At 38.8% G+C, this 26,448-nt stretch overlaps 2 protein-coding genes across 7 annotated transcripts in view; one reads left to right on the forward strand and one right to left on the reverse strand.

Moving 5' to 3' along the window:
* The window catches only part of dbr1 (debranching RNA lariats 1), a 38,529-nt gene that overhangs the window by 7,909 nt on the left and 4,172 nt on the right, over positions 1–26,448 (reverse strand). Inside the window, exon 1 of one of the 5 annotated variants that reach the window (XM_062061639.1) lies at positions 3,214–3,323. The gene's annotated coding sequence lies outside the window, so the exon portion shown is untranslated. The other 4 variants (XM_062061638.1, XM_062061636.1, XM_062061637.1 and 1 more) reach the window with 4 other exon arrangements.
* armc8 (armadillo repeat containing 8) lies at positions 2,472–23,614 on the forward strand. Of its 2 annotated transcripts, none has more exons than XM_062061634.1 (22): positions 2,472–2,788; positions 8,802–8,878; positions 9,268–9,339; positions 11,554–11,696; positions 11,779–11,876; positions 11,961–12,053; positions 12,160–12,240; positions 13,929–14,004; positions 14,077–14,167; positions 14,251–14,311; positions 14,388–14,588; positions 15,765–15,860; positions 15,946–16,028; positions 16,098–16,179; positions 16,248–16,334; positions 19,334–19,426; positions 19,498–19,647; positions 21,546–21,641; positions 21,732–21,827; positions 23,009–23,081; positions 23,326–23,419; positions 23,479–23,614. In XM_062061634.1, exons 1-22 carry the CDS (start codon positions 2,744–2,746, stop codon positions 23,510–23,512), a joined length of 2,022 nt encoding a protein of 673 aa, XP_061917618.1. In that variant the 5' UTR covers positions 2,472–2,743; the 3' UTR covers positions 23,513–23,614. The 2 variants fall into 2 exon arrangements, with proteins under 2 accessions (XP_061917618.1, XP_061917617.1); XM_062061633.1 differs by lacking the exon at positions 2,472–2,788 and adding an exon at positions 2,819–2,973.

The raw sequence follows: 26,448 nt of genomic DNA on the forward strand, positions 1-26,448 counted from the left end.
ATTGTAACTCTTCTTCTTACCTTACAAGCATCTGCTCATCAATATTAAAGCTATATCAGACAAAGCGCTAAGCAATAAAAGGATATCAACATATATCGCGATAGACATGTAATCAATATCAATACAAAACGTGTTCAATAACACGTTTAATATGTTTTATTTATTTTTTGTCGGAAGAAGCTGGAAGGTGCAAATCAAGGTTGGTTGCATGAACAAAGGCACTCGCTCTCTGGTAACCGAGCAATGAAGGAAGTGATCGCTGATCAGTGGGAGTGACACACTGACAGCCAATCAGGTAACGGTATCTACCGTATTTTTCGGACTATAAGTCGCAGTTTTTTTTAATAGTTTGGCCGGGGGTGCGACTTATACTCAGGAGCGACTTATGTGTGAAATTATTAACACATTAGCGTAAAATATCAAATAATATTATTTAGCTCATTCACGTAAGAGACTAGACGTATAAGATTTCATGGGATTTAGCGATTAGGAGTGACAGATTGTTTGTTGTTTGATAAACGTATAGCATGTTCTATATGTTATAGTTATTTGAATGACTCTTACCATAATATGTTACGTTAACATACCAGGCACGTTCTCAGTTGGTTATTTATGCCTCATATAACGTACACTTATTCAGCCTCTTGTTCACTATTCTTTATTTATTTTAAATTGCCTTTCAAATGTCTATTCTTGGTGTTGGGTTTTATCAAATAAATTTCCCCCAAAAATGCGACTTATATATGTTTTTTTCCTTCTTTATTATGCATTTTCAGCAGGTGCGACTTATACTCCGGAGCGACTTATACTCCGAAAAATACGGTAGCCATATACATTGCGTTGTGGAACGTTTATATATGGTAACGTCACTACATTTATTTGTCATTGATGTGGTACATATAAATTCTACATCGCTAGCAAGGGCGTCTGTTTCCTCTTCATTCACCGTGTTTTTTCTTTTTGGAACATGTACTATACATATGTGTACAGCTCCACTAATGGACATGGGAGTGTTACTTTCAAATGCAAAATTAAGGTATTGCTAGAAACATAATTTTATATGGGACTTTATTGTATTATATGTATAGTACATGTTCCAAAAAGAAAAAAGCATAAAACACCACCAGAATTAGAGATATTACAAGTCAAAGTGATGAAGCTTAGTGTTACGCTCATGACTTGGTGTAACTAAACATTACCCTATAAGATGATGGCAATTGCATTTTATTGATATTTGAAATGTATTCAATGTTTATAAATGAATATTTAAATATACTAAATGTAAAAAAGGGAATAAATATTCAAAATAATATCATTAAATTAAATCTAGTTTGGTTACGCCATCATGAGCGCAACACAAGGTTGTAAAAGTTTCAACTACAATTCTAAATAAGATGTCAAAAGCAAACTGAAATCAAATACACACAGCTTAAAGATTGATCAATACCTATTTAAAGTTAGTAATACATAAATATGAGTTATCAAAATATAAAAGAAATATACCTGAACAGAACGCTCATGATGGTTACACCAAAAAGTAACGCTATGAATCGCGTTTTTCCAAGTTTTTGGGGCATTTTTATGCTATTTCCAAGCATCTCCTTTTTATTATCATTGATTTTAAATGGTCAAACTAATGCATATTATATATGCATGCCCTAGTAAACAAACGAAAAGTCATATTTATTTTGATTGTTACATTTTGAAGTACATTTGTGCAGGTGGGTGCGAATGTACCCATTACCAGAGCTGTACACATAGTGAAACTGGAAATGGTGATGTATCATGTTGTGTGCATGCATGTTCCAAATAAACTCAAACTCCACTCAACTCAACAGTATTGTGAGGAAGTGATATGATTTTAAGGGAATTCTATGACATCGACACAATCCTTTTCTATCCATATTAACTTAGATTTGGCTACATAAAAGGCCCAACATCTTGTAGTTTATTGTTTGGTTTACTTTCATTTATCTGAAAAACGAATGTGAAACATTGGAGTAGACGCGTTTTAGTAGTATGAATGCACGTCTTTTGCACCCACGTTGCCGGTGCGATTATTATTTTATTAAGCACGAATAACACAGAAGATGCGGACATAACTACTTACATGGACGCACGAAGGAACGCAGGGCACATCGGTTGGAGTTTACACACCGCAAAGTTGCCAAGTTGCGATGTAAAAACGCATGTTTTGATGAAGAACTGCAAATGCAGGGCTACGAAATTTCCCACCCCGGAAAAAACAGCTCAGTGCGCCTGCGCAGTATGTCAACAACCAGGCGCCAAGTTTGTGATCACCGGGAGTAGATTCGACGCTTATCAATAGAAAGCCGTTGGAGGACGCATTTATATATTTTATAGCCACATTTAAGATTTTAACATATATATATCTATATTTATGTACAAAAATAATACACCTTTTTTCTTTTGTCGATCATTGTACATGTGACGAATCTGCTTTAAAGAGGCCACCGTACGTCACGTTCACACGACTGCCTGTCAGGCAACACGCTAAGTTAGCAGTGTTACTTTGAAGCCTCGTAATTACATTCATGCCCGCAGCGACATAGTGCACACGTTTTTAAAACTAATTAAAAACGAAACCTTGGATTTGCTTTATTCAGCAACATTTTCTTTAAAAAAGAAAAAAAAAAGAAAAAGCCGCTTAAAGCTGTTCTGGGGGGGGCGGAGTGTCTGCAAAGTGTTGCGCCGATTGGGGCGCTCCATCGGGGGACGAGAGATGGCGTGCTTGTTGGAGGCCCCTCTCCGCATCAGTGTGCTGTCTGTGAGTGCCACTCTTACGTATTACATTGGTAGTTTGTAGTTCCACTGTGCCCCCATTCTTGTTATGACTGCTTCCCACCAACAAGTCGACACAAGTCCGGAGTCGTCAAAACTAGAGCAACCGCTTGTGTCCTCATGTTAGCATCCATGCTAAGCGGTCCGCCTCCTGTGGGTGCTTACCTCAAAGTGAGTACTCGTTTCAAGCACACCGCTCGCACGGACAGGCGGGGATGTTCGGGAACACGACACACAACGGCGATGGCTACGTCTACTCGCCCCTTCGGCTCGTTCGGCGAGTCTAACCGAGCCGACGACAGAGCTGTCAGTGTCACCCGGAATAGGATAGCGGCTAACCGCTACGAGTTGTCACAAATGTTTATTCTAAGAAAAATCCAACCGTTGCTTGCACATTTCTTAAATACGTACATTGATTCCTCTAATTTTCCACAATTTCTTCACTAATGTTGAAGTCAGCTATGAATGTGACGTGAAGCGAAAGCCGGTGGCAGGTGCTCTTCTTACGCTAACTAGCAGTTAGCCGCAGCTGAGTTAGTCATTTGCTGTAATCATGAATGAACGGCCAAAGCTGCAATCGGAATGACCACATTAATATTTATTTTCTATGGTCGTGGTGGACTGCCACAATGCTTTTCTGATGTTGCTTACTTGACAACAAGCTATCCATACACTTTGGTAAAACAGAATCCATCCTATTTGGGGCCAACATTGATTGATTGATTGATTGAAACTTTTATTAGTAGATTGCACAGTACAGTACATATTCCGTACAATTGACCACTAAATGGTAACACCCGAATAAGTTTTTCAACTTGTTTAAGTCGGGGTCCACTTAAATTGATTCATGATACAGATATATACTATTTTCATAATACAGTCATCACACAAGATAATCATCACAGTATAGACAATGAATTATTTACATTATTTACAATCCGGGGTGTGGGATATGGAGAGGGGGGAGGGTGTTTAGGATTGGTTGGTATCAACACTTCAGTCATCAACAATTGCATCATCAGAGAAATGGACATTGAAACAGTGTAAGACTGACTTGGTAGGATATGTACAGCAAGTAGTGGACACGGAGAGAAAGATCAGAAAGTATAAGTGTCTACATTTGATTATTTACAATCCGAAGAGGTAAAAGTGGGTGACATTGTTATCACCAGGAAAGATGAGGTCACCTACCTAGGATCCATTCTAGAGGCTAATCTTTCCTGTGATAAAATGGCAACCAAGTTAATCAAAAAGGTCAACCAACGAATGAGATTTCTCTGTAGAATCTCATCTCTGGTCAACAAAAGCACCATGAAGATCCTAGCGGGAACTCTCATTCAACCCTTTTTCGATTACGCATGCGCCTCCTGGTACCCTAGCACCTCCAAAACCCTCAAATCTAGACTCCAAACATCCCAGAACAAGCTAGTCAGATTACTTCTAGACCTCCACCCCAGATCACACCTCACTCCTACCCACTTCTCCAAAGTGGGCTGGCTCAGGGTGGAGGACAGAGTAAAACAACTTGCGCTGAGCCTAGTCTATAAAATCCGCTACACCTCCCTGATACCGGAGTACATGTCAAACTACTTCCTTAATGTAAATGACCGCCATAACCACAACACCAGGGGGAGCTCCACTAACCACGTTAAACCCAGATTCCGATCTAACAAAGGTCTAAACTCATTCTCTTTCTATCCCACATCAATATGGAATGCGCTCCCAACAGGTGTAAAAGAAAGGGCATCTCTATCCTCCTTCAAAACCGCACTAAAAGAACACCTCCAGGCAACATCAACCCTAAACTAACACCCCCCTTCCTCATCATACCTCTTCGGATTGTAAATAATCAAATGTAAATAATCAGATGTAGACACTTTTTCTTATACTTCCTGATCTCTCTCTCTGTGTCCACTACTCGCTGTACATATCCTACCAAGTCAGTCCTACACTGTTCAAATGTCCATTTCTCTGATGATGCAATTGTTGATGACTGAAGTGTTGTTACCAACCAAACCTAACCCCCCACCCCCCTCCAAATCCCACACCCCGGATTGTAAATAATGTAAATAATTCAATGTATATACTCTGATGATTATCTTGTGTGATGACTGTATTATGAAAATAGTATATATCTGTATCATGAATCAATTTAAGTGGACCCCGACTTAAACAAGTTGAAAAACTTATTCGGGTGTTACCATTTAGTTAGTGGTCAATTGTACGGAATATGTACTTCACTGTGCAACCTACTAATAAAAGTTTCAATCAATCAATCAATCAACGACATTACTGGGTGACACCGTGTTGAAGATTCTGCTGTCACTGACAATAACACAACTTTGATAGTGTTGTCACATGCAGCTGCAGGGGGACAATCTAGCACAGCTTCTATTAACCCGCCCGAGTGCAGGGTAGCCGTTTTACCTGCTTTTGTGTTTATCTTTATATTCCACCTTTGCTTTCTTTCCACCGCTGCAGTCACGAGGTTAAACTGAAGGAAAGAAAACCATACTGTTGTTTGTGTTCATTTTGACATAGTGTATTAACACATCCATCCATTTTCTACTGCTTGTAAATTGGAAAATGGGTTATACTTGTATAGCGCTTTTGCACCTTCAAGGTACTCAAAGTGCTTTGACACTATTTACACATTCACCCATTCACACACTGATGGCAGGAGCTGCCGTGCAAGGCCCTAACCACGACCCATCAGGAGCAAGGATGAAGTGTCTTGCTCAAGGACACACGGATCGTGACGAGGTTGGTTGAAGGTGGGGATTGAACCAGTAACCCTTAGGTTGCTGGCACGGCTACTCTCCCAACTGCGCCACGCCGTCCCCCAAATTTGGGTACACTAAAGTCAGAGTTGATCCGGAAGACCCCTTCCCACACGTCATTCGGGACTCGACTGGAAAATGATTTAGACCTTTTTTTTTTTGTCTTGTCCCGTTCGGGGTCGCGGGGGGTGCTGCAGCCTATCTCAGCTGCATTCGGGCGGAAGGCGGGGTACACACTGGACAAGTCGCCACCTCATCACAGGGCCATCACAGATAGACAGCATGAATTGATTTACGTGGACCCCGACTTAAACAAGTTGAAAAACTTATTTAGGGTGTTACCATTTAGTGGTCAATTGTACGGAATATGTACTGAACTGTGCAATCTACTAATACAAGTTTCAATCAATCAATCCATCAGCATTCACACACTAGGGCCAATTTAGTGTTGCCAATCAACCTATTCCCAGGTGCATGTTTTTTGGAGGTGGGAGGAAGCCAGAGTATCCGGAGGGAACCCACGCAGTCACGCGGAGAACATGCAAACTCCACACATAAAGATCCTGAGCCCGGGATTGAACTCGGGACCTTCTTATTGTGAGGCACACGTGCTGCCTTGTATCAACACATCTGGGCCTAAAATTACCCCAAAACTTCAAACGAGAGTAGGGAAATTGTCTCTAAAAACTTCTAAAACGAGGATAATTTGTGTCTTTATTACAAAAGCTTTTTTTTGACACTGAATTCAGAGAAGGTATTTTGTTAACATCAAATTATTGCGACAATTGCATTGAAAAAGATGGTAGCAAAATGCGTGTTTAAAAATTCAGTTTATAAAAATACATTGGAATCTTTTCTGTAGTTTTGAAATGTTTATTCTTTTGTATTATGCCTAGGTAACTGCCTTTTTATGCTTTTTTGCAAGACCTATGTCACTTGACACCTCATTGGCTTGTTCTGAGACAGGATCAATTGCTTTAATCTTAATTTACAGGAAGTTGGTCTTGCTTTTTGAAGCAGCAAATTCTTCTACACTTTTTACACTAAATTGTTTAACACTATATGTTATACCCATGCATTTGCTAACACATTTTATTCAAATGAAATTGTCAGCATAATTTGATGTAAAAAAAATTCAGTTCACAAAATTGTAACGCAGAAAAAAGAGCTTTCGTTAAATACACAAATTAACCTCCATACAATGAACCCCTCTTAAAAATAATAATGCAAATATCTAACTCAGGCCTTGCGATGAGGTGGCGACTTGTCCAGGGTATACCCCGCCTTCCGCCCGAGTGCAGCTGGGATAGGGTCCAGCAATCCCCGCAACCCCAAGAGGGACAAGCGTTAGAAAATGGATGGATTGATGGATAGTTAACTCAAATACACTATTTGCATCTTGCTCACAGTTACATTTTTCAAAACAAAAAATATGTCAAGAACAACAGCTGGCTAACAGTAAGGCTGTATTTTTGCTTCATCCTTCACTTAAAGCGTGAGTGAAGAATGCACAACTGACCTGATACGTCTGAAAGGGATGATACAGTATTATCTGCTCACAGATGCTACCTGGAGGTTGTTTGAGTGCATTGCAGCTAGCCCTGGATAGTCCCTCTCCTAAATGCCTAAGTCACATGCAGGATTCTCCCAGTAGTGAGGCAAAAATACAATCGTACTTACAGTATGTTTCCGTTAGTGGTTTAACAGACACTCATTTGTTTTACAAGTTACTATTTTTCTCGCAAATATCAAGTTTGTGTAACAAGTAGGGATGTCCGATAATATCGGACTGCCGATATTACAGCCGATAAATTAAAATGTAATATCGGAAATTATCAGTATCGGTTTCAAAATTACCGGTATCTGTTTCAAAAAGTAAAATGTATGACTTTTTAAAACGCCGCTGTGTACGCGGACATAGTGAAAATACAGAACGCCAATAAACCTTAAAGGCACTGCCTTTGCGTGGTGGCCCAATCACATAATATCTACGGCTTTTCACACACACAAGTGAATGCAAGCATACTTGGTCAACAGCCATACAAGTCACACTGAGGGTAGCCGTATAAACAACTTAACCACTGTTACAAATATGTGCCACACTATGAACCCACACCAAACAAGAATGACAAACACATTTCGGGAGAACATCCGCACCGTAACACAACATAAACACAACAGAACAAATACTCAGAACCCCTTGCAGCACTAACTGTTCCGGGACGCTACAATATACACCCACCTTGTTACATTGTTTAATGCATCCAGCGGGGCATCACAACAAAATTAGGCATAATAATGTGTTAATTCCACAACTGTATATATCAGTATCGGTTGATATCGGAATCGGTAATTAAGAGTTGGACGATATCGGAATATCGGATATCGGCAAAAAAGCCATATCGGACATCTCTAGTAACAAGATATTTTACAGTTTCAAAGAAATTGATTGATGTTAACAGCGGTCTCTCACCCTGTCTGGTCCACATGTACACGCAGGGAGTGCGTGCACACATACAAAAACAGTCCAATAGAAGCAACTAAAAATCTGAAGTTGTTATGATAGAATATCCATTCAATGAGAGCTAACGCTAGCTATCCAAATCGCTATCATTAGCTAACAACACCCAAAGCTAATGCGCTTGCACGTGTTATGTACTGTATGTACGTAGTTGTAAGTGGGCGGGATATAGTGTGTAATACAGTGGAAAGTTAGTGCCCTCTAGGCATCTGTGTAAATGTTGCAAATAACCCCTTTTAAATGTAGTAAACCACTGTACTTAAAGCCAGGCAAGGCCTCAGGCAGTTACAGTTGACTTTGCACACAATAATATGTTCCTTTCAAAGCAGGTGTCTTTCCTTTTTTGTCCTGCAACAAAAGCATGTACAAAAGTTCAATAAAAGTGAAGACAACAACTAAGTTGTGGTGAACATTATTGATCATAAATCTGGTTTTACGTAATTGATTTTCACCATTTTAAAGACTCCTAAACAGTTTGTAATCTGCAGTTTTTAAGCGTGTGCAAAGGAAGTGTTTGTGTTCCTTATGCATCCAATGCAAAGACTGGATACTACGTTGTAGACTCCTCAGAGTGTTTTGTAATGGGTGCATGCATAGAATGAGAATGTCGGCACGTTTTGACAGTGACGAGCATATAATTAAGCACATTTTTTTATGTGTCAGTTTGGCCATTAGTTTTTTTTCTTGTTGTATTGTAGGAAGTCACTGCCACGAGTCGCCATTATGTGGACCGCCTGTTCGACCCCGACCCACAGAATGTTCTGCAGGGAGTCATGTAAGTTCATGTCATGAACCAACTTGATGTTTCAAAATCAACAACAAGCACACACTTGCTGTTCTTCTGTGTTTACATGCCGGTCTCTTTCAAAACACTTCTCACTGAATCCACTTTGGTTCTTTTTTATTTTTAACCGCAGAAGAGGAGAGGCTAGCTCTTGTTACAGTGTCCAGTCTGCAGTACTTTTCCACAAGCCTTTTTGCCATTTGATAGCATTTGGCAGAACACAGTTGAATATATTCATAGTGGGGGAAAAAAATACAAGCGCGCACAGCATTGTGTAAATTAGATGATGCAGCGTCTTCAAAACAAAACACACATTTAACTAAACGCAAATGCATTTAAAAAGGTTGTCGCACAAATGTCTGTTGTGTTCATCTCCGCAGCGATATGAAGAACGCCGTAATTGGCAACAATAAGCAGAAAGCCAATCTGATCGTCCTGGGAGCTGTGCCGAGGTAAGCGTCACCCATGTTTTGTATTTTACTTTCTGACTTCAAGTGATTTTTAAAACTTTTGTTATTGAAAGATAAAAGACACATTTGATATCTGAGCCATAAGCGGGGGTATCAAGTGACACATGGTTTGTGATGCATTCATGCATGAATTGGTATTTGGTATCAGGCATGTATTTGTATGAAATAAATATTACATTCTCTTTTATTGCTACACGATAAAAGCTTTTAAAATATAATTATAAACACAAGCTGTTGCAAGATTTTTCTTGTGTATATGATTTTCCCTTGGGAATTAATGAATATAAAAAAAATATGTTCCAGGTTCTAACTGTGGCCATCATAAAATCATGCAAAGTAGGGCTGGGCGATATAGTTGAAAACGGTATCATGATACAAGTGTTTTTTATCGGTCGAGATCGATAATTATTTATATTTTTTATGACCAGGACAAAAATATATTAAATAGTTTTTTTTTAAGTAGCCCTCCTCTGATTATAACCCATTCAGCTATCAAGGCAGAAAGGTAAGGAAATGTCAAGACAAGCATGGAAAACACTTTTTGATTTGTAAAATCATGTTGAACACTTAACAATGACCTCTTAAAATAAGGAATACGTAAGAAATGCTTTAAAAGTGCAACAAAATACTGCAAAGTGTGAAAATGTAAAGAGAGAAACCTGAGAATAACTTTTGTCTGCAGGTTTAGTGCCTTGAAGTTACTACTGTTATCTAAAGGGTGAGCACGGCTAAGGTGGTAGATAGATAGATAGATAGTACTTTATTGATTCCTTCAGGAGAGTTCCCTCAGGAAAATTCAAATTCCAGCACTAGTGTACAGAATTGATATTGAATTTAAAAAGTAAATAATGGGTGTAATAATTAGGAGTGACAGATTGTTTGGTAAACGTATAGCATGTTCTATATGTTATAGTTATTTGAATGACTCTTACCATAATATGTTACGTTAACATACCAGGCACGTTCTCAGTTGGTTATTTATGCCTCATATAACGTACACTTATTCAGCCTGTTGTTCACTATTCTTTATTTATTTGAAATTGCCTTTCAATTGTCTATTCTTGGTGTTGGCTTTTATCAAATAAATTTCCCCCAAAAATGCGACTTATACTCCAGTGCGACTTATATATGTTTTTTTCCTTCTTTATTATGCATTTTCGGCCGGTGCGACTTATACTCCGAAAATACGGTACTGCGAAAGAAGGGACTTATAAAAACAGATTTAGGAATACATTTAGATACAATTATGCACTGCTGAAATAAATACATTCGAATAAATAATATGTATGTTTTTTAAATAAACTGTCAATACAATTTTAAGTGCACATTAAAATACAGCTTGACCATTTTAATCATAATTTTTGAGCTTAAGAAACGTCTCTATGACTTTAGCTCCAGACTTCTTCTGTTTGTTTGTATTGTCATTACTGCCAAAAGTGGTTGAAAAATGTATGACAACTGAGTACCACTGTGGCCCAAACAGATCACGGCTTAGAAAACAGATAATTTTTGGCGGCCCAAAAATGGGCCCTGGCCCTATGGTTGAGAAACACTGGTCTAGACAATATGTATTGGATATGCTTTGGTGTAAATATTGCTCCACACATGACATGTATGACCCGTTTTTTTGTCTGCTTGCAAGATGTTTGTTTGTGGAAGCGTTCCTAGATTCCAAATGAAACCACGCTCCAACAGCGAAACCTCTCTAAAAGTATATCTTTTTGAAAATGTACACTGTCTAAATACATATCTTGAAGTTGTTACTGCTGAAAAAATTTCCAGACACTGTCCAAAATAAACTTCATAAACAATACATCAATTCACCCAGTCACAACATTGGGTACATCTGCACACTTTCTGCTACTTTTATGTCACTGCATTCGGCATGGAGGTGTTTTGTGCTTGCTGAGATTGTAAAAAAATAAGGTCCTCCACCTCGGGCTGAGAGCTGGAGTTAATGTCCAAATAAGTACATCCACCTCGCTATGACATCACAATGTAGCCAGACTGCAGAACGCCGTGAACATGGGCATCTAAAACTGCATGCAAACTCACGCCAAAATGCATCAACCTCATGATTTGACATGTTGGCATTGTTGAACATGAGTGTCCAATATTGCAACAACATTTATAAATCACAAAAGACAAAATTAATCACAGGTTCCCTTTAACAGAACGGTTGTGTGTTATTTGCAGGTTACTGTATCTGCTTCAGCAGAGCTGTTCAAGCCTGGAGCTGAGGACAGAGTGTGCCGTGGTCCTGGGCAGTCTGGCCATGGGCACAGAGAACAACATCAAGTCCCTGGTGGACTGCCACATCATCCCTGCCCTTCTTCAAGGTTGGCGTACATGCTCCTTTTTGGAAAGCAGAAGGGAGTAGGGGGAGGCTAATCAACAATTACTTCCTCTTGTTGCTTGCAGGCCTGCTATGTCCAGACCTGATTTTCATTGAGGCTTGTCTTCGATGTCTCAGAACGGTCTTCATCAGTCCAGTCACTCCTGTGCAGCTGCTCTACACTGTAGGCTCACTTGTTGCTTTCATTTCCCCTACCAAAAGAGGCCACATGTGATTTTTTGATGGGTTTTCCCACCTCCATCCCCAGGATCCCACTGTGGTCCCCCATTTAATGTCCCTACTAAGCCGCTCACACAGGACGCAGGAGTACACCACGCAGATCTTCTCCCACTGTTGTAAGGTATTTGGTTGCTATTGGCGCACACACAGCCTGCACGGTCTTGGCGGGATTGAGACTCCATGAAATTTTTGATTGGGCAATTTTTGTTTGAATCTTTTGCCTCCAGACGCCGGAGCACCAGACTGTTCTGTTCAACCACGGCGCCATTCAGAACATCGCCCCATTGCTAATATCGCCCTCTTACAAGGTAAGCTCAGACATAATGAATGATGGAACACTAAATTGAACCTAGTGCGTGAATGTGAGTGTGAATGTTGTCTGTCTATCTGTGTTGGCCCTGCGATGAGGTGGCGACTTGTCCAGGGTGTAGCCCGCCTTCCGCCCGAATGCAGCTGTTATAGGCTCCAGCACCCCCCGCGACCCCAAAAGGGACAAGCGGTAGAAAACGGATGGGATGGGAACACTATTTGTAACAATATTGTAATTGACAAATTATTTTCTAATACAGTAGCATCTCAACTTACAAGTTTAACTGGTTCCGTGGCGGAGCTCTTATCTCAAAACACTTGTATCTTAACTCAAAACACTTGTATCTCAAATCAGCGTCACCCATTGGAATTAATTGACTCAAAACAGCACCCTTTTAAAATGCCTTCTTAAAAAGAAAAACTAACTTTTAGACAAGAAATCATTTTATGAACAACAATACAATAGAAAGCACAACAAACAACTTCAGTAGTTTTAAGGTAATGTAGTATGTACCGTATTTACCTTGGAGAACAGACTTTGAGGCGAGCAGTAATACGCTCCAACTATCCAAGTTGGCTACACATGCTTCATGTTTTTCATGATTTCTCTATTTATAATTCAATGGATATCTACTTTTTCTCAGCACCAAATACATCTTGGTATAGGTACTGCTACCAAAATATTGGTATTGGGACAACTCTACTACATATACGGTATAAATATGGGGGTCCCTGCACCGTCTCTTTGTCAGTTTGAGGGACCTTGCCCTGAAAACCCCTGTTTTTAAAAATCTAAAGTATTTAAATTACTATTCCGTTCAACTTGCATGTCAGAAGTTCATAAAAAAAGACAGTACAGTATGTTTTGTTTAATAAACTAAAATGTTTTTTTTCTGACAAGGCACAAATTGTGTGTTTTAAGTAGAGATGTCCGATAATGGCTTTTTGCCGATATTACGATATTGTCCAACTCTTTAATTACCGATACCGATATCAACCGATATATGCAGTCGTGGAATTAACACATTATTATGCCTAATTTGGACAACCATGTATGGTGAAGATAAGGTACTTTTAAAAAAATTAAATAAAATAAGATAACTAAATTAAAAACATTTTCTTGAATAAAAAAGAAAGTAAAACAATATAAAAACAGTTACATAGAAACTAGTAATTAATGAAAATGAGTAAAATTAACTGTTAAAGGTTAGTACTATTAGTGGACCAGGAGCACGCACAATCATGTGTGCTTACAGACCGTATCCCTTGCAGACTGTATTGATATATATTGATATATAATGTAGGAACCAGAATATTGATAACAGAAAGAAATGGGGGGAGGGAGGTTTTTTGGGTTGGTGCACTAATTGTAAGTGTATCTTGTGTTTTTTATGTTGATTTAATAAAAAAATAAATAAAAAAAAACCTGATACAGATAATAAAAAAACCGATACCGATAATTTCCGATAATACATTTTAACGCATTTATCGGCCGATAATATCGGCAGGCCGATATCGGACATCCCTAGTTTTAAGTGTTAAAAAGTTCTTGATTTTTAGATAAAGTGCTTCTAATTAAAGGGATTCTAAATGAGTGGTTATCTTGTCATTCAAATCATTCTAATAGAATCCTTTTCAGTGTGTTGGCTAATGTAAAGCATCGCTCGCTTCAATTTCTACCTTCCAGGTACGGATGCAGGCGTTAAAATGCTTCTCAGTGCTGGCTTACGAGAACTCTGCGGTCTCCATGACGCTAGTGAAAGGTGAGTGTTCAGTCTCTCGTTAATAGTTTGCTTTCATGATCGGGCTAAGGGGGTTTTGTTGCGTATTTGCAGTACTGGTAGAAGGAGAGCTGCTCTCTCAGGTATTTGTCAGAATGATGCAAAGGGATCAGCCCATTGAAATGCAGCTAACGGCAGCCAAGTGGTGAGTAAAGCGGAGGCCATCATGTTTTCTTTCGAATGCTCCTTGTGGTGCATCTCTTTGACGTGCGCCTCCTTCTGCACCAGTCTCACGTACATGTGTCGAGCAGGCGCCATTAGGACAGACGAGAGCTGCATTGTGCTGAAGGTGATGCTTTTCTCCCACTATTCCGCTTGTTGCCTTGATATAGAAGTATGTGTGTGATTTGTCGTCGTCTGCGCAGACGCTACCGTGTCTGGTGCGCATGTGCAGCAAGGAGCACCTGCTGGAGGAGCGCGTGGAGGGAGCAGAGACGCTGGCCTTCCTCATGGAGCCAGACGTGGAGCTGCAGAGGATTGCCAGCACCACCGACCACCTTGTGGCCATGTTGGCCGACTACTTCAAATACCCAAGCTCGGTATCGGCCATCGCTGACATCAAGAGGGTGAGTCAGTGAGCAAGGTGGAGTCTAATTTAGTTGTTAATAGGGATGTCCGATAATATCGGGCTGACGATATTATCGACCGATAAATGCTTTAAAATGTAATATCGGAAATTATCGGTTTCATAATTATCGGTATCGGTTTCTAAAAGTAAAATGTATGACGTTTTAAAACGCCGCCGTGTACACGGACGTAGGTAGAGGTACAGAGTGCCAATAAACCTGAAAGGCATTTCCTTTGCGTGCCGGCCCAATCACATAATATCTACCGGCTGTTCTCATCACAAATTAATGCAAGGCATACTTGGTCAACAGTCATACAGGTCACACTGAGGGTGGCCGTATAAACAACTTTAACACTGTTACAAATATGCGCCACACTGTGAACCCACACCAAACAAGAATGACAAACACATTTCGGGAGAACATCCGCACCGTAACACAACATAAACACAACAGAACAAATACCCAGAATCCCTTGCAGTACTAACTCTTCCGGGACGCTACAATATAAATCACCCCGCTACCCCCACCCACCCACCTCAACCTCCTCATAGTCTCTCTCAGGGAGAGCATGTCCCAAATTTCAAGCTGCTGTTTGGATGGATAGATGGATAGATAGTACTTTATTGATTCCTTCAGGAGAGTTCCCTCAGGAAAATTACAATTCCAGCAGCAGTGTACAGAATTGAGATGGAATTTAAAAAGTAAAAAGTAAATAATGGGGGTATAAATGGAAACAGAATAGAAAAATATTACAATAAGAATACAAATAAAAAGCAACAATGAAAATAAAAATATAACAGTAAAATAAGAATATAACAAGAGAAACTAGGCAGTAGTGACCATGTTATGAAAAAGTATTGCACTGTTATTGCTTTGAGGCATGCTAAAAAAAATAATGCACTTTGTGACTTCAATAATAAATATGGCAGTGCCATGTTGGCATTTTTTTCCATAACTTGAGTTGATTTATTTTGGAAAACCTTGTTACATTGTTTAATGCATCCAGCGGGGCATCACAACAAAATTAGGCATAATAATGTGTTCATTCCACGACTTTATATATCGGTATCGGTAATTAAGAGTTGGACAATATCGGAATATCGGATATCGGTAAAAAAGCCATTATCAGACATCTCTAGTTGTTAACATCGTCTTTTTTAACTGTTTGCGCAGTTGGACCATGACCTGAAGCACGCACATGAGTTGAGACAAGCCGCTTTCAAACTTTACGCCTCGTTAGGCTCCAATGACGAGGACATCCGCAAGAAGGTAGGCCGTCCTCCTTGTTTCCATAATGATACAATCCACATACGTGCGCCACCATGTTGACATTGGACTCTTGTGTTTTGTGAAGATCACAGAGACGGAGAACATGATGGACAGGATAGTCAGCGGCTTGTCCGAGTCGAGCATTAAAGTTCGCCTGGCTGCTGTCAGGTAAGAAAACCTCCGAATGTGACAAGGACATTGGTAGTATTTCTAAACCTAAAATGTTTTATGTTCTAGATGTCTACATAGTCTTTCGAGGTCTGTGCAGCAGCTGAGGACCAGCTTCCACGACCACGCCGTGTGGAAGCCTCTCATGAAGGTGAGAAAAGTGCTGCATTTTAAAAAAACGAGACGCTCCTCTGTGATAACTGGTTTGTTTGGATGCAGCTGTTGCAGAACGCGCCCGATGAAGTTCTGGTCATGGCGTCGTCCACTCTATGCAACCTCCTGCTGGAGTTCTCGCCCAGCAAAGAGGTAGATGTGCACAAATACACACATAACTTTGACGTTACATCCAACAATGGCAGTAACTGCTATAAACAAAAAGTTTGGATGGCCTTAATGGGGGTCCACATTCCAGGGATGTAACTGTATCAAATCTATTATCACGGTATTATGGATACAGTATAGGGCTGGGCGATATATCGATATACTCGATATATCGCGGGTTTGTCTCTGTGCGATATAGAAAATGACTATATCGTGATATTCAAGTATATGTTCTCACTCAGTTGCTTTTAGCTGCTGGCACTACACGACACGACTACAGGCTCTTCCCACTCCTTCTTGTGTCTCCTTCTCACAGACAGCAAGCGCACCTTCTTACACACGTCACATACTGTCACGTCATACGTCACATACGTGTACGCCCTCGCGGAGCAGAGAGGTAGCAGCATGGGTAACGTTAGCTTTGGTGCGAGTGGTAATACGAGAGAAAGAAGGTGCGAATCTGGTAACAAATGAAGGAAGAATTAATTCCCAAGAAAAACAACAGGGGGTCCATCGTCTGGCGGTGGTTTGGCTTCAAGTGGGAATATGTCGAACAGTAAGTTGTCAAGTTTGGGGCAAAAGTGTTGCTACAAAAAGTAGCATTACTGCTAATATGTAGCATCATTTGAAAAGTCCCTAGCTAGAGAATGAAGAGTGCTTACTCCGCATGTCAACATCTCCGTTCGGTGCCACACGCCCACACCATCAAAATGCCGAGGCAAACATTTCCAGATCAACACCGTATGAAAAGAATAAGTCAACAACAAAAGGAGATAATGTCCGCAGGAACCTACCACATAGCGAAGGACGAACACTATTGGATTTCCTATTATGCAGCTAATTTTTATTTGACAGTTATTGAAATATTTTGTGTGACATCATGCACAAAAGTGCACTTTATTTGTTTTAAACTATTGTAGTGGCGTTCTGTACAAAAAGTGCACTTTAATTTAGTGTTGTTTTGATATGTCATCTTAGTGACATCGTTCACAAAAGTGCACTAATAGCTTGTTTTAAAATGTCTCTGACAATCTTGCACTTTCTGTTTTGGAAATGACATGACATGTTTGTGCCACTGCTTAATAACTGTTTAGTAAATACAGTTTTGCCTTTTTGACTTAGTTGTGATTTCCCTCTCTGCATGAAAGTTTAAAATGAGCATATATTAATGCAGTATGAACAAGAATGTTTTAATGTAGACTCATAGAATCATCATACTGGTGTGATTATATGCATCAAGTGTTCATTCAAGGCTAAGGCAATATATCGAGATATATATCGTGTATCGCGATATGGCCTAAAAATATCGAGATATTAAAAAAAGGCCATATCGCCCAGCCCTAATACAGTACGATATTATTTCGGTAAATGTCCAAAAAATAAAAGCTTGGTAAAAATGCGGTAGTGTGTAAAATTAAGTGGCACAAATATTTACGATAAACACGCCTACTGTTTTTGAAGACAAACAACATGCTAAAATGTTCTAATCATATTTATTACTACAAACATTTATTTTTAAGTGTAAATATTTACCGTATTTTTCAGAGTATAAGTCACTCCAGAGTATAAGTCGCACCGGCCAAAAATGCATAATAAAGAAGGAAAAAAACATATATAAGTCGCACTGGAGTGTAAGTCGCATTTTTTGGGGAAATTTGTTTGATAAAAGCCAACACCAAGAATAGACATTTGAAAGGCAATTTAAAATAAATAAATAATAGTGAACAACAGGCTGAATAAGTGTACGTTATATGAGGCATAAATAACCAACTGAGAACCTGCCTGGTATGTTAACGTAACATATTATGGTAAGAGTCATTCAAATAACTATAACATATAGAACATGCTATACGTTTACCAAACAATCTGTCACTCCTAATCGCTAAATCCGATCAAATCATATACGTCTAGTATCTTTACGTGAATGAGCTAAATAATATTATTTGATATTTTACGGTAATGTGTTAATAATTTCACACTTAAGGCGCTCCTGAGTATAAGTCGCACCCCCGGCCAAACTGAAAAAAACTGCGACTTATAGTCCGAAAAATAAGGTATGCAGGAACATATAGTGTTTCAAGCAAATATTTAAAAGAATAACTTACAGTCGATGTATTTAAAGTAACAAAGTAAATATCCAGTGTAACAAGTGTAAAACAATTTACACTTTAGGCATTATGTACACTATGGGAAGCAGTGTCCTCTACAGTGGACATGTTAATATCAGTCTGGAAAATGTTGCTTCTCAGATTACTAAACTAACAATATAACTTTTAATAACTGTTGTTTGGCTTCGCTGACTTCAAATATATTTTCTGTGTGACGGTTTATGAGATGGCGAGTTATCGAGGGTGTCTCCTGCATTTCGCCTATGTGCATCTAGAATGGACTCCAGCCCCCCCTGCAACATCGAGAGGCGGGCAGTAGAAAAATAGAAGGCTGGATTAAGAATGTATCAAGTAGATTTTGTTATTTTACTTGTATTTCCCGCATTGAACATTTATTTTGGTCATTATCCTGCCTTGTCGTGCAACTAGACCGGCTGGCTCTGTGTCGCCTTGGAAATGCTCAAAACAAAAGTGACCTTTTCCAGAACGCAGACTTTCTTTTCTCCCACAGAGAAGTTATGTTTTCACCAAGGTTTGTCTGTCTGTCTGTTAGCAAGATAACTCAAATAGTTATATATAGATTTTAAGCAAAATTTCAGGAAAAGTCTGGAAAAAAAAACAATCCTTTCTCTTTCCTTTACAACCTCCCACACATGTGCTTTGCAGGGAATTTTGGGAGATGTAGTTCCAGACCGACCAATTCAAAAGTGCCAGCAAAAAAACTACACTGACCACGTTTTAATTTTACGTTGAAAACACGTCACAGTATTATTGTGATGATTTTGAAACCGAAATACCTCAGTATTTATAAAACCGTTACAACCCCTACCATATTCTACTGCGTGTAGTATATTAAGTCACTGTGTTTGTTTGTAGCCCATCCTAGAATCAGGGGTGATAGAACTACTATGCAGTCTGACCCAAAGCGAAAGTCCTGCACTAAGAGTCAACGGGATCTGGGCCCTTATGGTAAGAAAAGTCTCCCCCCGACTGGCTTTTAGACAATTACAGAATATAACTGTGTGTGTGTGTGTGCATAGAATATGGCGTTCCAGGCTGACCAAAAGGTAAAGGTAGAGATCGTTCAGTGTTTGGGAACAGAGCAGCTCTTTCGCTTACTGTCTGACCCTGACGCCAACGTGCTGATGAAGACGCTGGGGTTGCTCCGGAACCTTCTGTCCACGCGGCCTGTAAGAACACAAACACACGCACATTCTCTTAGGCAATGTCCACACGAACACAGATACTTTATTAATGCATACTCAGGGTTTCCCCTAAATTACCAAAATACATGTAGTGGTTGGGGCGTGGTCAATATGACAATGCGACAATGTGCACGCTTAAAGCGCCCTGGCGACTAAAAGTTAAAAACATGATGTGTCCTGGAATCCTTGTTAGTGTGTACTGATGTAAAGACAATGTACACTTCATTGCTCATTAAATATATTACTATGTTATAATTCCACTAGAGTTTTGCAGCAGCACACGCACTTTAGGCACTTTAACATTCAGGAGATTTTTTTTGGCTTCTAGTTAGTGTGCACTGATTTCACATGTAATTTATCACCATGTTGATGATTAAACGTGTTGTAATTCCACTAGTGTTGGTTTTCAGCAGCAGTGCGCTTTAAGCACTTAAAATAGATTCATAATGTTCCCCAGGTTCTGTGTAAGTGTGGGCTGATTCTAAAGATGAAGTACATGTCATTGCACATCTAGTACATCACAATAAACATCATATTCACAGAGGTGTAATGCCACTAAGTCAGCTGTGGCTGCTTTTCCAGGCTTCTGATTGGACTAAAACAGGGGTCACCAACCTTTTTGAAACCAAGAGCTACTTCTTGGGTACTGATTAATGCGAAGGGCTACCAGTTTGATACACACTTAAATAAATTGCCAGAAATAGTCAATTTGCTCAATTTACCTTTAACTCTATGTTATTATTAATAATTAATGATATTTACACTTAATTGAACGGTTTAAAAGAGGAGAAAACACGAAAAAAAATGACAATTAAATTTTGAAACATAGTTTATCTTCAATTTCGACTCTTTAAAATTCTAAATTCAACCGACAAAAAGAAGAGAAAAACTTCAAAAAAGAATTTATGGAACATCATTAGTAATTTTTCCTGATTAAGATAATTTTAGAATTTTGATTAAATAGGTTAAAATCCAATCTACACTTTGTTAGAATATATAACAAATTGGACCAAGCTATATTTCTAACAAAGACAAATCATTATTTCTTCTAGATTTTCCAAAACAAAAATTTTAAAAGGAATTCAAAAGACTTTGAAATAAGATTTAAATTTGATTCTACAGATTTTCTAGATTTGCCAGAATAATTTTTTTGAATTTTAATCATAATAAGTTTGAAGAAATATTTCACAAATATTCTTCGTTGAAAAAACAGAAGCTAAAATGAAGAATTAAAATAAAATTTATTTTTCTTTAAGATAAAAAAAATACATTTACTTGAACATTGATATAAATTGTCAGGAAAGAAAAGGAAGGAATTTAAAAGGTAAAAAGGTATATGTGTTTAAAAATCCTAAAATCATTTTTAAGGTTGTATTTTTTCTCTAAAATTGTCTTTCTGAAAGTTATAAGAAGCAAAGTAAAAAAATTAATTAATTTAATTAAACAAGTGAAGTCCAAGTCTTTAAAATATTTTCTTGGATTTTCAAATTCTATTTGAGTTTTGTCTCTCTTAGACTTAAAAATGTCGGGCAAAGCGAGACCAGCTTGCTGGTAAATAAATAAAATTTAAAAAATAGAGGCAGCTCACTGGTAAGTGCTGCTATTTGAGCTATTTTTAGAACAGGCCGGCGGGCTACTCATCTGGTCCTTACGGCCTACCTGGTGCCCGCGGGCACCGCGTTGGTGACCCCTGGACTAAAATGTGCATGACAGCTGGTGTATGTGTATGGACAGAGACGGTTTTGAAACTACACTCATGTGGAAGGAGATCGTTTCAACCCTGGTATTTGCATCCGTGTTTGTGTGGACATGGCCTTCGTAAATACAAATATAAGTAAAAGCTTTCATGAAGAATTTCAACATGTTTGTTGTGCTTTTATCAGCACATTGATCAGATCATGAGCTCTCACGGCAAGCAGATCATGCAGGCGGTCACGCTAATCCTGGAGGCGGAGCACAGCGTTGAGGTCAAAGAGCAGGTGTGCGGCCGGGCCATTGCGGTTATTATTCTTTTAAGTATTATTTTTATTAGTAGTATCATTGCTGAATGTCTGCCAATCATCATCCAGACGCTGTGCATCCTGGCTAACATCGCCGACGGCAACACTGCCAAGGAGCTCATCATGACTAACGACGACACGCTGCAGAAAATCAAATACTACATGGTACGTATGAACTTTTATACAGTAGAAAAAACGTGAATAATGGAGACGCTAGGGGTGTAACGGTACACAAACATTTCGGTTCGGTACGTACCTGTTTAGAGGTCACGGTTCGGTTCATTTTCGGTACAGTAAGAAAACAAAATATAAATTTTTCGGTTATTTATTTACCAAATTTGTAAACAATGGCATAACATACATATACACACAGGGTCCATTGCCAGGGTTAATGTGGTCAACATATATAAAATAAAAACTAAAGAATGGTTTCTTAACAAAACCTTTCTACATATAAAGTGCTTTTTTTGATTGATTGATTGAAACTTTTATTAGTAGATTGCACAGTACAGTACATATTCCGTACAATTGACCACTAAATGGTAACACCCCAATAAGTTTTTCAACTTGTTTAAGTCGGGGTCCACGTTAATCAACATTAAACTGCTTCAAGTTGTTGCTCAGATGAAACAAAATGACAAAACTTTTCTTCTACATATAAAAAGTGCAACATTAAACAGTTTCAAGTCAACTCAGCCTCAGATTAACTTTTCTTCCCCTCCAGCCTGGCTAACTTGGCAGTAAGAGGATATATGGGCTCATTGTTCTTCCACCATAGAAGTGGGTCAAAATCTAGTTCTTAATGCAATATGGTCTTAAATCTGCTGCTTTAAAAACATTTGTTATTGCTTTAGCCCTGCCTGACTCGCCGAGAGGCTGCTTGAATGCGGTGGTGACGTTTCAAATGGGTTAGCATGTTTGGCGTGTTGTCAGAAGCAGCTGCTGAACGATGTCGGCAAACCTCCGTCCTCCATTGTTGTATCGCACCGAAGTGTTCCCAAATGGGAGATCTTAACGAGGCAGGAGTGTCTTCCAGCTCTGGCTTTTACATGTTGTCGTAGCCCGGTCGTTGCTAGCATGCCGTGTGTTGTGCCTCGGTGTGCGTTGTTTACACAACGTGCGGTACGCTACTTAATATGTCCGTGTGGAAACTCGTTCGGTACACCTCCGAACCGAAACGGTTCAATACAAATACACGTACTGTTACACCCCTAGGAGACGCCCATAAAAATAGCTACTTTTGACACTAAGATAGGTAGAGATCTCCCATATGCACATTGCATAATAAGTGTAAGTATTTATATTGTTATCATCAAGATTTTGGCTGCTTTTTCGATGTCCCTCAGGGCCACTCCAATGTGAAGCTGCAGCTGGCCGCCACCTTCTGCATCTCCAACCTCATCTGGAACGAGGAGGACGGTACAAGCACACAAAAACAAATGCTAGAATGGCTGACAATTTATGGTCAAGAATCAAGTTCATCATTTTTCTCAGTGACACCTGCGGTCCCTTCCAAGGTTTCTTGTTGTTCCCATTGGGTTGAGCTTTTTTCTTGCCCTGATTGTGGCTTGTGCAGCCCTTTGAGACCTTTGTGATTAAGGGCTGTATAAGTGAGCTTTGATTGGTCTACCCATAAAGGACTCGCCTCTCTCCCTATTATCAGGTTCTCAGGAGCGGCAGGACAAGCTGCGGGAGTTGGGCTTTGTGGACATGTTGCACAAACTCTCACAAGTGTCGGACGCCAACCTCAGCGACAGGTGAGTAGCAACAGTTGGAAGAGACGCAGGACATGAGAGCTCACTCCTCCCTCCTTCAGGGCCAAGACGGCGATGCAGCAGTACCTGGCGTGACCACAGGGAGGAGCTGACCACCCGCACTCACCGGAGGAACCTGTGCCGCATTTGTTTGGTTTTTTTTGTTGTTGCACAAAGACACCTTTTTTTTTGTTTAAAGACACAGGCCTCCCTTGTGGTCATGAACGGTTTTGGAGACTTTCGCCGTCTTTTCTTTCCCGACAATGAAGTGAAGGTTGGGGCTTTTTGATGTGACTTTTTTTGAGGAAGGTGGACTACCCTTGCCTTTTGTTATTTTTACATTTTTGTGATTCAGAATGGGACATTTTTTTTCCTCAAGGACTCGTTCAGAAGATAAACACAAAGACTGCTTATTTTGAAATGTGATAGTTTTCATTCTTGAGCAGACATACCTCGTAAATATATAAATATATATAAATATATAAATATCTATTTTTGGAATGTTATTTCCCACCCTCCCCTTGTGTTATTTCACCTCTGCACACTCGTGTTTAGAAGAGAATATTATGATTGTCTTCAGCGTGCCTAATAAAGTGGCACATAGGAGCGTGTTTCCTCACCTTTTTTTTTGGTTTTCTTTGGTATGTGTTTTAAATTAAGATTCAGGTTTGTTTTCCTGCTTCAAGAAGTGTAAAGATTCATGAGATTTGACTAGCTCCCTCTTGTGGACACTAAAGTGCAGCACATTAAATGCCTAGTGTCATTCCTTTTATCATATTTTGAGTAAATATTTTCCCTGGGAGTGTTTCCTAACATTTCAAACCTCACTCAAGCTCTGATGGGATGAATGTCAGCACTGGAAATATATGCAGTCTCCAACAAAAACGCTACTATGTTCTCCTTTATTTCCCTATTCAATTAAATGTTATACCTGCATCTCCGGAAGTATTTGGACAATGACAAATACTTTCCACACCACCAAAATCGATGTGAATTTAATTTAACAAGTGTATTTTATCTGTACAAATTTCGCCTTTATGCTTAATTTAGGCTGACCATATTCTCAAATCCCAAAAAGAGGACACATATGCGGGCAGCACGCCAAGGCCGGGACTAGGTGAAAATTAGCCAATGATACTTGAACTTGCCTTATAAATAATATATTTATTTAAATAAAGCATTTTTTCTCTTCTGTTGACAGTAGTGTTGGCGCTAGGAATTTTCAAAATGGGGTCCCAGGGACCCCATCAAGTCATAAAAATGGGGTCCCACAGTAAATGTTTTGGGTCCCACTTTTTTGTAAGCGTTTTGAAAACAAATGACAAATGTATGCATTATACTGTTATATCTCACATGCTATATTGTGTTTTGGAAAAAGGTTGTCAAACGTTACTTCATTCATTAAAAAAATAATACAAAAGAAAACAAATGTATGCATATGTAAATGTATTCAGTTATAAACATTCATTCACTTCTTTCCTTCATGGATCTAAACTTTACCGCTGATGGTAGTTTTTTCTAAGTTTTTATTTAATAAGTTGTAGGTGTATTTATTTCAGTATAAAAGTATAACAAGTGTTTTGCTTGGGTCATGAAATGATGATAATAGTGTGTCAGGGCATACATACATTTTATATTTGACGCTTAAATCTCTGGAGTCTACATCAACTACAGAGCTATTCCTCATTTCAAAATGTTTTAGTTTTTTTATGTTGTTTTTCTTTTGTTTGTTTGTTTTCCGCCCTTTTTGTCAAACAAAACTATGTTTTTTATGGCAAATACACAAAATATGCAAAATCTTCCACCAACAATATTTTTCAAAGTGGAATATTTGATGTGAAGTAATCGGAACATTTGATAAGTCAATAATTCATAACAACATTGATTTTGATTCAATATGTTTTGAGCAATGACTGTTTGAAAGAAAGAAAAACAGCTTTGTTTTATTACTCAACATTGCAACTGTTTCTAAATGACATTTCGCCTGTAAGCTTTTTTTTATTTCACTTTTGTTATGTTTTTGTTTATTTTAATAGAATTTTTTCAATGTGCCGTGGGCCTTTAAAACATTAGCTGCGGGCTGCAAATGGTAAAAAAAAAAGTGTGCATGCAGCAACATTCGTGAGGGAGGGGCAGAGACAGAGGGCGAGAGAGCTAGCGAGTGGAGAGACAAGAAACAAGAAATGCCGAAACGTAAATGCAACTTCACGGATGATTTGCGGAAAAAGTATCTGTGTTTTCGTCCTAGCTGTGACACATGGGAAGCAGAATGAACTATGTGCAGAGCAGGAACGTATATATCTGTGGCAAATAAAGGGGCCAATGATCTACAACAGTGGTTCTCAAATGGGGGTACGTGTACCCCTGGGGGTACTTGAAGGTATGCCAAGGGGTACATGAGATTTTTTTTTAATATTCTAAAAATAGCAACAATTCAAAAATCCTTTATAAATATATGTATTGAATAATACTTCAACAAATAATGAATGTAAGTTCATAAACTGAACATCAAATCAAGTAGGCTATTCCATTCAGTACAATGCAATATTCAGTGTTGACAGCTAGATTTTTTGTGGACATGTTCCATAAATATTGATCTTAAAGATTTCTTTTTTTGTGAAGAAATGTTTAGAATTAAGTTGCTGAATCCAGATGGATCTCTTACAATCCCCGAGGAGGGCACTTTAAGTTGATGATTACTTCTATATGTAAAAATCTTTATTTATAATTGAATCACTTGTTTATTTTTCAACAAGTTTTTAGTTATTTTTATATCTTTTTTTAGAAATAGTTAAAGAAAGACCACTACAAATGAGCAATATTTTGCACTTTTATACAATTTAATTAATCAGAAACTGATGACATAGTGCGATATTTTACTTCTTTATATCTTTTTTTCAACCAAAAATGCTTTGCTCTGATTAGGGGGTACTTGAATTAAAAAAATGTTCACAGGGGGTACTTGAATTAAAAAAATGTTCACAGGGGGTACATCACTGAAAAAAGGTTGAGAACCACTGGGGCTGTACTTA

This window comes from Entelurus aequoreus, linkage group LG10 (genome assembly GCF_033978785.1).
Source record: "Entelurus aequoreus isolate RoL-2023_Sb linkage group LG10, RoL_Eaeq_v1.1, whole genome shotgun sequence".
NCBI classification, from domain to species: Eukaryota; Metazoa; Chordata; class Actinopteri; order Syngnathiformes; family Syngnathidae; genus Entelurus; species Entelurus aequoreus.

Excerpts from the sequence above, each read along its gene's own strand:
- armc8 (XM_062061633.1), top strand. The coding sequence starts at position 2,923 with ATGTTAGCATCCATGCTAAGCGGTCCGCCTCCTGTGGGTGCTTACCTC. Across the intron at positions 2,974-8,801 it reads CTGTGGGTGCTTACCTCAAA|GAAGTCACTGCCACGAGTCG; the intron begins GTGAGTACTCGT and ends GTTGTATTGTAG. Across the intron at positions 15,861-15,945 it reads ACGAGGACATCCGCAAGAAG|ATCACAGAGACGGAGAACAT; the intron begins GTAGGCCGTCCT and ends TGTTTTGTGAAG.